Source organism: Corylus avellana, chromosome ca2 (assembly GCF_901000735.1).
Source record: "Corylus avellana chromosome ca2, CavTom2PMs-1.0".
Taxonomy (NCBI): Eukaryota; Viridiplantae; Streptophyta; class Magnoliopsida; order Fagales; family Betulaceae; genus Corylus; species Corylus avellana.
The window spans coordinates 38877700-38889867 of NC_081542.1; the positions used below are offsets into that span (position 1 = coordinate 38877700).

Below are 12168 nucleotides of genomic sequence, written 5' to 3' on the forward strand. Positions count from 1 at the left end.
ACAAGAAACTGACTCATCAGAGGCGACTTATTAGGGCGACTTTTTAGTCGCCCCTAATACTCAACTATTAGGAGCGACTTTTGAAAGTCGCCCCTAATAGTTAAGTATTAGCGTCCACATAAAAGTGGACGCTAATAATGGGTCGAAAGGCTGACTATTAGCGTCCACTGTAAGTCGACCCTAATATACATGCGGGAATTATTAAAGGGGCGGGAAAAATTTAAGCGGCCAAAAAAAAACTTTTAGCGTCGACAATAGTCGACGCTGATAGTACACCAATAAGTGGACGCTAAAAGCTGGAAAAAAATAAAAAAAAGAAAAAAAAATCAAATAAAAGATCAATAGGGTCGACTCTCAAAGTCGACCCTAATACTTAAGTATTAGGGTCGACTTTAGGTAGAAAAATTTAAAAAAAAATTAAAAATTAAAATTGATGACCAATAGCGTCCACTAAAAGTGGACGCTGAAGACACATTCTTTTTAGTGGACGCTGAAGACACAAAGTCGACCCTAAAAAGTAGGTAGAAAAATTAAAAATAAAATAAAAAATTAAAATTGATGACCAATAGCATCCACTAAAAGTGGACGCTGAAGACACATTATTAGAGTCGACTTTGAAAGTCGACACTAATGCTTAAGTATGTCGACCCTAAAGAATAGGTAGAAAAATTAAAAATTAAAATTGATGACCAATATAGTGGACGCTGAAGACATATTATTAGGGTCGACTTTGAAAGTCAACCCTAAAGAATAGGTAGAAAAATTAAAAAAATAAATAAAAAATTAAAATTGATGGCCAATAGTGGACGCTGAAGACACATTATTTTTAGTGGCCGTTGAAGACACATTATTAGGGTCGACTTTGAAAGTCGACCCTAAAGAGTAGGTAGAAAAATTAAAAATAAAATAAAAAATTAAAATTGATGACCAATAGCATCCACTAAAAGTGGACGCTGAAGACACATTATTAGGGTCGACTTTGAAAGTCGACCCTAATGCTTAAGCATGTCAACCCTAAAGAATAGGTAAAAAAATTAAAAATTAAAATTGATGACTAATATAGTGAACGCTGAAGACACATTATTAGAAAGTCGACCCTAAAGAATAGGTAGAAAAATTTAAAAAAAAAATTAAAAATTAAAATTGATGACCAATAGCGTCCACTTTTAGTGGACGCTGAAGACACATTAGTTTTAGTGGACGCTGAAGACACATTATTAGGGTCGACTTTGAAAGTCGACCCTAAAGAGTAAGTAGAAAAAATTTTAAAAAATTAAAAATTAAAATTGATGACCAATATAGTGGACGTTGAAGACATATTATTAGGGTCGACTTTCAAAGTCGACCCTAAAGAATAGGTAGAAAAATTAAAAAAAAATAAATAAAAAATTAAAATTGATGACCAATAGCGTCCACTAAAAGTGGACGCTGAAGACACATTATTAGGGTCGACTTTGAAAGTCGACCCTAATGCTTAAGTATTAGGGTCGACTTTGTCGACCCTAAAGAATAGGTAGAAAAATTAAAAAATTAAAATTGATGACCAATAGCGTCCACTAAAAGTGGACGCTAAAGACACATTATTAGTGTCCACTTTGATAGTGGACGCTAGTACCTACTCTTTAGGGTCGACTTTAGTGGACCCTAAAGAGTATATAGAAAAATAAAAATAAGTGACCTAGCAAGTCACGTGGTGTGCTGTCCGAGTGCGATCGATCGCATTCGGCCAAGGATGTGCGTGGTGATTCTGTTATTGCGATCGAACGCACCCAAGGTGCAATCAATCGTAGTAACAGAATGTTCAAAGCCAATATTCTATTACTGCGATCGATCGTACCCAAGGTGCGATCGATCGCAATATTAGAAAGGCTCAAATATATATATATATCTGTTATTGCTGCCCAATAACGTCTACTAAAATTGTGTATATATCACTGCATTATTTAAAATTTTCAAAAAAAGTGACACAATATGCACCGTCAATTCCATCCTCCTAAAGAAAGATTTTAATTTGTATATATTTGCCATTTGGTTAGGAGTTACATTTGGACTAATTTGAAGAGTTAATTCCCATTTCATAATTCATATTAAATTTTACAGATCTAATAGTGTATATATATTATATGATAAATATATTGATACCTTATGGAAAGATTTTACACTATTAAATATAACAAAACAAAATCTAAACCGTAAAATAATTCCTCTTAGTTTTAAGTGAAAATATATTGATACCTTGCAATTCAACAACCGACCATGTGCAAATACGGGGTCATTCCCATAAGAAAACACAAAAGCAAGTAAAAAAAAACAAAACTAAAGACAAATAAAAAAATTAACTTTAAACATACTAAACAAAATAAAAAGGGTAAACTATGGGGTGCCTCCTATGAGCGCTAAGTTTAACGTCTTCAGTCAGATGGTAGTCCCTGCTTACTGTTGTCCAGAAGATGATGCTCCTACAGATGGTGGTGGCAACCGGTTGACAATGGACTGCATCAATTCTTCTAAGGCTCCTAGGCGTTTGTCCATCAATTCGTTATTTTTCCGAGCCTCATTTCTTTGGCCAGCCAACTCTCTCTAAAGGCCCGCTATTTCTTCACTAAGTGAGCGGTTTCATGCTTCACGAAAAATTCTCGGGGCCTCCTCCTCAGCTGTATCTGAATCAACTACAGGTTTATCTTCGGCCATTGGCTCGGCCTCATACTCTTCTGCACCAGCTGCTGGTGCTGGAGCTACCTGGGGCATGTGGGAGAGGCTCTTGTTCCATTGGCGAATGCCAAATATAGGAGTAGTTGTGATTGGTTCATCAGCTGCGGTACCCTTGAAGCCTTTCTTCCGGAGGATGTAGGAGATTAAGTATGGAAAAGGCAACCCCCATGAATGTGTGGACCCCGCTCCTCCAACGTGCACCCCATTCCAAAATTTGTAATTTGCTTTCAAATTATGTCGGGAATGGAGTACCAAGCACCTTTATGGAAGGCGTAGAAGGCTTGAAGAAATTGATCCCACCTCTGACTTTTGTGCCCCAAGGGAAAAGCATTACGGTGTAATACAGAATCCACAAACCAAAGCCGTTGAGGTAACTTGGATCGGCTGCTGGCATTATGGTGGGCATCGGCATATATCCATTCGCACATGTCCTCAATGATTTCCGCCACGTAGAAGCTGGCCGGTTGGTCAGCAAGTTGTGCGGCTTCTAGAGGTTGCTCATCATTCCATTGAAGGGCAGTAGTAATGTCGGCCCGTATTACGTCAATAGCTTTGCCTTGCACTTTCGAAGAGAGGGCAGCCAGCCTCCTGCAGTCATGAGACAGGTGGGCATAAAACTCGATCACCAATTTTCTGTAAGCAGTAGGGGTGACTGGCTTGAAAAGTTTCTTGAGCCCCCGTCGCTTGAACTCGGCGACCGCCCATTGAGTCCCCTCAAGATTTTCAAAGTCTTCGCGAATAGCGAAAGTGGTCTCAAATAGCAGCTCCCGCTCCTCAAAAGTGGGCGGAGGAGAAATGGCTCGGGTATCGGACCCTCGGGAGGATGAAGCTCGAGTTCTTGGCATGATGAGCTTGATTGGGGACTTTTGTCGAACACCTAGTGTGCACTAGAGATAGCCAAAATTGCAAAACAACGCAACTCCACTCAAAACCCCCTGCAAAAACACCAAAATCTAACCACAACAAAGCAATGTGGGTGGATGAACACCCACAATTACAGAAATATGAGAAAAAAAAAAGTTGCGAAAGTGATCGTGGTTGGGGTGTTGATGGGAATGAGGAATGGGGTGTAAAGTAGAAGTGGTGAAAAGTACCTGGTATGGTTGCCGGAGAAGAGAACCGTGTGGTGGTTGTGTGGTAGAGGTGATTAAAAATGGTGGACGAGTGGTTGTGTGCTCTGGTTGTGCCGGAGGTGCGTGGGTGCTTGGAGAGGTGTACGGCGCAGGGGAAGAAAATTTTGTGGGGTGGGGGGGGAAAGTGACCTAAAATAGGTCACGTGGTGTGCTGTCCGAGTGCGACGATCGCATGCGGCCAAGGGTGTGCGTGGTGATTCTGTTATTGCGATCGAACGCACCCAAGCACTCTACGCCTAAACACATTAAATAATGGTGCAGGTATGGCAATTATGGAATGAAGGGAAAGCGCTCGAGATGATGGATCCGTTATTGAATGACTCATGCTGCCCGGATGAATTTCTAAGATACATTCATATTGGATTGTTGTGTGCTCAACAAGATGCAAATGATAGACCAACCATGTCTTCTGTGGTAGTAATGTTGAAAAAATGAAAGTATAACTCTTTCCCAACCTCAACGACCTACGTTTTCTGTAGAGAGATTCACGGATCACAACGAAACATGTTATGACTCTATCAACGGCTTATCAATTTCCAATATTGGGCCTCGGTGATGGAACCCATAAAAGAATTGAAACTTCGTTTTTGTGTGCAATACATCAATAGATTATAGATTATAGAAGTTTGTATTTGCTTGTAATTGACCTCTATCATATATGTGAGTTACACATGTAATATTTAATTTGGTCAATGAATATGATTTCAAAGTTTGTGTTCGCCTTGAATTCCACAAAAAAAAAAAAAAAAAAAAAAAAAAATGACTTATATATATATATTCCAATTCAATTGTCAAGTTTAGTACATCATTAACTTGTGAGAATACGCAATAGACTTCAAATTCCAATAAGGATTCCCACAAAGGACAGGCGTGGGCTCACCTACTTCAGACAACCTGAGATGCAGGATTAATTATGCAGGCTTGCATTTGTCCTATTGCAGATGTGCCGAATTATGTGTAATTGGGACAATTAGTTGTAGGGAATCCGATGGTTTAATTTCTTTATGGTTTAAAATCTGATTAAAGTGGGTTAACTGAAAATGCCAAGATCACACTTGGTTCTTTTAATGAATAGAGCAGTTCGTAAACAGTTGGACTTGAATTCGGTTTGGTTAATTATTAAATAAACCAAGTTTGAATAAAATTTTGGATTTGTTTATTAAACAAGCTAAACTCATAGAAAATTATATAATTTTATTTTTATTATTTTTATAGTATTATCTAACTTTGTATTGTGAACACGTTAAACATTAATGTTGGAAAATTATTTAAAAAGACAAATTTTTTTATTGTAATAGATATAGCTCTTGTTTGTTCGAAAATTAAGTGAACCGGATTGAAATATATTATTTTGCTCCATGATAAATTCAAGCTCAATTTATATTCAAAACAAAATTAAACAATTGGTGGGCACAACGGAAGTGGTTTACACCACCTCCTTATAGAAGTTATTCTCGACTTAAATATTCAATATTGAGCTCAATTATAGCTTTAATCACACCTGATTTTTCTTTAGAAAAAAAAAAAACACCTGATTTTTAAAAGTCACCCATAAGGACTAAATATATAAGCAAACGAATAAAATATGTAAATAATATAACAAAGGTTTAAAGGTAAAATAAACAAGAAACAAAGAATTCAACTTATCCAACTTCATTAAATAGCACATGGCCGGTCATGTGTCTTTATAGTCATGACAGCTACTCATTAGTTTTAATAAAGTGTAAACATCTTTAATACTTACAATACTAATGACTTAATTGCATTCATCCTACTTGACCCAGAATAGTATCCAATGAGAAAATTCCTAGGAAGCTAGTCATCAGCCTCAGCGTGACAACTAAATAATGGAGTGAGATCCTCTCATATTTTTTAAAATATAATATTTTCAAACTATAAAATTTGAGCTATCTATTTTATCTAATAGTTTAAACAAATTTATAAGTTTGTATATTGAAAAACGCTATACCGACTCCAAAACTTGTTTATCACAATTTATGCGGAATTAATATTCTGAAGCAATAAACAATTCAATCACCCAAAATATATAAAGCAATAAAGAGGCAGATATAGATATTTTGGTTACGAAGAGGAAACCTTTTAGAAACCGATCTAAAAGTAAAACGTCTCCGGAACAGCCAAACCCAAGAAATCACTATCAAAAGATTATCCAGAGATTACAAACACTAGGAACACTTACAACCCTTTGCAAAACCTTGGCTCTGTAAGATTGACAAGCCTACAATTCGTCTCCTTGCTCACAATCTTCTTCAACATGATTTTCCTTTATCGGACCCTTCCGATAAACTTCTCAACTGTAGATTAATCAAAGGAATAACTAAAACTTTAAGAGATTCAATTTAACGCTCACCACATATGATCTCTCTTAGCACAGCCTCCGACGAACTCTCTGGGGGTGAAAATTTGTGTCTCTTACTTCTATAATGATGTATATATACCCAAGACAAAACCCTAGACCTAACCCACTTAAAATCACGTTTTTGGGCCTAAAACTTATGGAGTGTCCGGACAGGTTAATGGGCTGTCCGGACAGGGCCTTGCGGAGCAAAAATAGAGTTTCTAAAAATGCGGTCTGGACCCAGGGAAGGCCTATCCAGACAGGGCATGCAATGGGTGAAACAACATTCTGGAAATACTGTCCAACCTTGATCAACAGCTCCGATCGATGGGCATTTGTGGTCCGATTGAGCTGAAGTTTTGCAAGGACATTCATAACACATGAATCTACACTATGAACGGTGGAGATTGGATTCTGAGCATTCTATATCAGTGTTTGAGCCCGTAAACAGTAGTCTCTGCATTTTGAAACTGAATTAAGCCAACACAAGAACTAACATATATTACCGAGGTAATTAATTTTAGTTTTTCAATATGTAAAATCTGTTTGCCTCGGTAACACAAACTTTTACATTTATTTAAATCGTTAGATGAAATAGATGGCTCAAATTTTAGAATTCATATTTTAAAAAATATAAGAGAACCCAAATCCCTAAATAATTTAGTATTTTTGCTAATTTACAATAATTAAGATATAAAAGCTGTTGGCTGAGTGCTGTTCTCTCATACTGAAGACTGGTTTCTAGTGAGTGGTGATGAATAATTGGTGCATATTCTCAAGCCTTCTTCCTGGTATAGGCTTTCACTAAAGCATTCTGAATAAGCACTATAAATATGGGCATTCAAAGTCCCTTGATCTTTGCTGGCTAACTACTGCTAGAGTTATTGCAAACAAGTGTTCTTTAAACATATATAGTTGTTGCTACTCATAAGTGGACACACTCAAGCCTTCTCCCCGATTTTAATTACCACGTTGAGGAATGTGTACTTGGAGCATCTCCAACAATGGTTGTTAGTTTAGCAACTGAAAAAGTACAACTCACCATTTTAGCTACTATTTTTTTCGCTACACACTTCGACATATCTTCTATTTTACAGTTTACTTCCTTTTAAATATTATTTCTCATTTTTTTTATTATATATTTTTTTAAAACTTATATATGAAATCATTCATTTCATATATTGTTGTGAAATACTGGAAAATTATTATTCTCTGCTATTCTCTTGTAAATTCACACACAAACGTTGTGTATATATAGCCATGTATATTGAAAAAGTAATCAACATTAACATTAAACCCCAATTGTGACGAACATCAACATTAAACCTCAATTCACCCCAATGTCTATATATATACAAACGTTCACAGCCAATTTAATTTAAAAAAAAAAAGTCCCAATTTTTTACAAGAAATTAAATCCGTTTACTTCGACGTAAAATGGTTTCCATCAAAAAATATTTTCAGGGAAGTCATTTTCCCTAAAAATGTTTTCTGCCGAAAACATTTTACGGCATTTACCACGCGCACAGAAAATCATTTTGTTTTAATATTTTTTATATATACTTTTTTATTAGATCATATTAAACTCTAAATTATGAAATTGTCCTAACCAAGCCATAGAGGTGTCCAAACCAAGTCCTGCAAGGACCCCACTGCGACTCACCTGAGACCCGCCCGAACTTCGTCAGGATAAGCCCGAGACCCTGGCAGGATCCGCCCAAGACCTGATAAAAACATTTTCTTAATTTTGTGTTTAATATGATTTTGCGTACACACCACATATCAGAAAATGTTTTCTGCTAAAAAATGTTTTTCAACGACTGGGACTCGTCTGATTTTCCTTATATGCCAAATGCCGAAATTTTTTTTTAAGAAATCACTTTTAAGGAAATGTTTTTCGCCAAAAATATTTTTCGATGAGTCCCAGGCAGGTCCAGAACGAGTCCCAATCAAGCCCCGGACGAGTCCTGGTCGAGTCTTAGTAGGGTCCCAGGCGAGTCCCGGTTGGGTCCTAGGCAGGTCCCGGACGAGTCTTGGGTGGGAGGGTCACTGGTAGGTCAGGTCGGGTCCCGATCAGGTCCCGGGCGAGTCCCGGTCAAGTCCCGGCGGGGTCCCGAGAGAGTCCCGATCAAGTCCTAGCAGGGTCCCGGTAGGTCCTAGGCCAGTCCTGTTGGGTCCCGGTTAGGTCCTGAGCGGGTCCCGATCAAGTCCCGGGTGAGTCCCGATCAAGTCTCGGGCGGGTCCCAGTGGGGTCCCAGGCAAGTCCCAGTCAAGTCCCAGTCGGGTCCTGGTCAAGTCCCTTGTAGGTTCTGGTCAGGTCTCGGGCGGGTCCTAGGTAGGTCCAGGTGGGTCCCGTTCAAGTTCGGTCAAGTCCCGGGTAGGTCCTAGCAGGGTCCCGAACGGGTCTTGGGCGGGTCTCGGGCAAGTCCCGGTGAGGTCCTAGGCGAGTTTTGGCAGGGTCCGTCGATTTGAGAATGAGATGCTCAAAATCGAAAAATTGTTTACGGTTTTGTGAAAATTAAAGAAGAAGGTTCGGTTAAAAGGAAAATATTTTCCATTGATCACTATTTTACGTTGAAGTAAATACCGTAAAATGCAAAAATCATTTTCTGGAAACCATTTTACGTTGAAATAAATTGAGCCCAAAATTCAACAAAGCTTCAAAACCCAAATCTAGTAAAACCCATGAAATCTGATTTCAACCTTTCGAACCAAAATTTTGTAAAACCTATCATCTTGATCAACCCTTTGAACCAAAATTTCCTAAATCCCATCATCTTCGTTGACCCATTAAACCGAAATTTCTTAAAAACTTTTGACTAACCTTCAAGAGTTTTCTTTCTAGCTTCCTAGAGTTTCAGAGACAAAAGTTTCGAGGAAAAGAAAATTGGGTGCTAAGAATGTAAGAGAAGAGAGAAGAAGAGAAAGTGGGAGAGAAAGAGAAGAAGAGGAAAAAATATTTTGGATGCTGAGAGGTGTTTCGGTGGAGTCTTGAGTCTTCGAGATGAACTAAAGAGAGAAAATGAGGGAGAGAGAAAGAAGAGTAAAATAAAAAATTGAAACAGTTGGAAATGACATTATATTACTTACAGTTGATACAGTAAAATCAATTGTAGGAAAAATGCTATTTTACAAAGACTGAAAAAAAAAAAAAAAATGAGAAGAAGAAGAAGGTATAATGACTAAATTTAACTAAAAAACTAAGTTATAAGTACTGCTGGAGTTCTTGAATCTGAGCCAACGATAATGCCCCCCTCCCCCCTCCCCAAAAAAAACTAATCTTTATGCACAAATGTTACAGGAGACCCACATTTGTGCATAATATATATATATAGCATTGCTTTTTGGTTCAAGGACCTTGTCACATGGACTTTGCGTGTTGGGTAAAATTACTCTAATGGACTGCCAAAACGAGTAATGTTGTAGGTACTATCAATTATAAGACTTCTAAAAAAATAAAAGAAATCGAAAATAATATTGGAGATGTACCTCCAAACAACATCAGTAATTTACAAGTAAATTTAATAATGTTAGTCGATTATTTGACTCTTACCTTGGTGAACTCCATTGGCTATTCAATAAACAAAAACAAAAAATTAATGATAATATATACTATGGCTTCGGTTTGTCAACTCAAGAAACTACAGGTAAATTTGTTGAGAAAAAGATTTTGTGTCGGTATCCAGATGCAGCGCGGAAGTTTCTGTGTAATTTCAGCGGTTTAACATGACACAAGCTTGAAGATAAATCTGGTTGTCGAAGGTTGAAATATTCAGCAGTTCAGCTGAAGCAGTCATCCAATTTTCTAGCATATTTGGAAGATGGAAAAAGATGATGTTGTTTCAGCTATGCTTTTCTTAATTATACCACTTTTAATGCGCCGTGTCCTTGCCAGCGGAGATCCTGTCTATACCTTTTGTGACCCAGAGTCCAGAAATTACACACTCAGCAGCCCATTTGAAAACAATCTCAAGCTCCTTCTTCAGTCATTGCCATCCAATACTTCGGTAACTGGTTTCTACAACAACTCTACCGGGGAGGACCCAAAAGTCTATGCTCAAGCACTTTGTAGAGGGGATGTCAACTCCACAGTTTGCCTGGATTGCATAAAGAATGCAAGCCAGGAAATCCTGAAGCAGTGCAAAACTGAAGATCCAATGATTTGGTTTGAACTCTGCCAAGTTCGCTACTCCTTGCAGAATTTCTTTTCCTTGATGATTTATACTGGAAAGTATCCAGAGCAGATTTATCTGGAGAAAAATCTATCAAATCCATTTCGTTTTGATGAAGTATTAAAGTACTTAATGATTAACATCTCAAAGGAGGCTGCGTCTGATCCTTTGAAGGGCTTGTTTGCAACTGGGGAAATTAAATTTTCCAGGAAGAAAAACAATTTATGGTCTTGTACAATGTACTAGGGACATCTCTGAAAGTTCCTGTTATAGTTGTCTGGTGCCGGCCTTGGGAGATCTTCATGCATGCTGCGATTCACGCCAAGGTGGAATTATTGTTAGTCGGAATTGTAATGTGAGGTTTCAGCTCTACCAATTCTACAACGCCTCAAATGTGTTCTTAACCTACCCAAATTCCGAAGGTAAGGACATAAGAATTTTGCTGATTGATTTCCTTTAAAATAGTGGTCTTGGTGAACCGAAATCTTCTTATGGAAAAGCACCTAAATTGAAGATTTGGATGGTTGTGGTGATTGCTTGTATCCCAATATCGGTTATAGCAGTTCTTGTTGGGTCTTGTGCTGTTTATCATGGGAGGAACAAGAGAACACAAACAGGTGAATTTATGATAGAATCAATAAAGAGTTAAAAAAATAAATAATATTTAAATGATATAGATAAAAATATAGCTAATTAGATGTAGGAGGTCTTTATAAATTTATTAGCTAAACTAGATAAAGTGACTTTTGAGGAATCATTTTGCATAAAAATTTAGCTACTCCATTGTGAATGCTCTATTACTTTTTTTTTTTTTTTTTTTTAAGCAAATAAGGAGCGGGTACAAGGATTAAAACACCAAATAAGGGTTGGGCTCCCCAACAATACACCCAAAACAAAAATTACAGTGCAGAAAATACACACAAATAGTAGGCAATGGGTCATAAATGACCCGGGCCTCTCTAGAAGGGCCGCTAAAAGCGGTTTCAAAGGCAAAACCCGGAGCTACCCGAAGGTACCTCACGAGCAAGCAGCGAACAAGGCATCCAAAAGGATGCCAATGGAAGGTAGGCACTGAAACCATTCGAAATGGGTCTGTCAGAGAAGCAAACCGGCATTTGGCAATAAAAATCCCCACAAACAAGCTCAAACAAAGCAGTACAAGGCAGTAATCTAATTTAAAAAGCATAAACATAGATCCAAACCCAAAAACCGGAAACATCAGCAAGGGATTTGGGGAAGTCGCACCGGAGCGAGGTTGGCTGGCGGAGGGGCGGAAGGCCGATGCAGACGGAGAAGAAGCGTGATGATGGGCCGATCTGACGTAGGAAGACCACTTTAGCTCCAAAAGAGTTAAAACCGAAACCCACAACAGATGGAAACGCCAATGATGAGGTTTTGGGAGGATAGGGGGTAAATCGCATAAGGCGATGGCAAAGGTGGTTAGAGATAACTCTAAACCAAGAAAAACCGAAAACTTCATGAGAAAGAAAAGCAGGGAAAGGAAAAAAGAAGAAGAAAAAAACAGGGGAAGGGAGGAAGGAAGAAGAAAGGAACTTCTTCCCCCTCCCAGAACAGGCAACCGGCGGCTAGGGTTTCTCAGGAAAAGAGGAGAGAGGGCAGAGCAAAAGTGAATGCTCTATTACTTGATATTGTTAATTTACTAGTAAACTGTTAAGCACTTATCTTGAATTTTTGGTGGTCAGAAATATAAGTCGGTGGACATTTGCCCTCGGATAGTGTCACTAATAAATGGAAAGTGTCCATCCCTTTAAGAATCTAGTCTACTTTGGGC

General features: G+C 38.1%; 1 protein-coding gene across 1 annotated transcript; it reads left to right on the forward strand.

Moving 5' to 3' along the window:
• Positions 1-10025: 10025 nt before the first annotated feature.
• On the forward strand, positions 10026-11680 carry LOC132169737 (cysteine-rich repeat secretory protein 1-like). Its single transcript, XM_059580720.1, has 4 exons — positions 10026-10555; positions 10650-10736; positions 10842-10993; positions 11571-11680. Exons 1-4 carry the CDS (start codon positions 10026-10028, stop codon positions 11678-11680), a joined length of 879 nt encoding a protein of 292 aa, XP_059436703.1.
• The last annotated feature ends 488 nt before the right edge of the window (positions 11681-12168 follow it).

Coding starts and splice junctions, on each gene's coding strand:
- LOC132169737 (XM_059580720.1), top strand. CDS start 10,026: ATGGAAAAAGATGATGTTGTTTCAGCTATGCTTTTCTTAATTATACCA. Junction 10,556..10,649: donor TCTGATCCTTTGAAGGGCTT/GTTTGCAACTGG, acceptor TTCCTGTTATAG/TTGTCTGGTGCCGGCCTTGG. Junction 10,994..11,570: donor GAACAAGAGAACACAAACAG/GTGAATTTATGA, acceptor GCATAAACATAG/ATCCAAACCCAAAAACCGGA.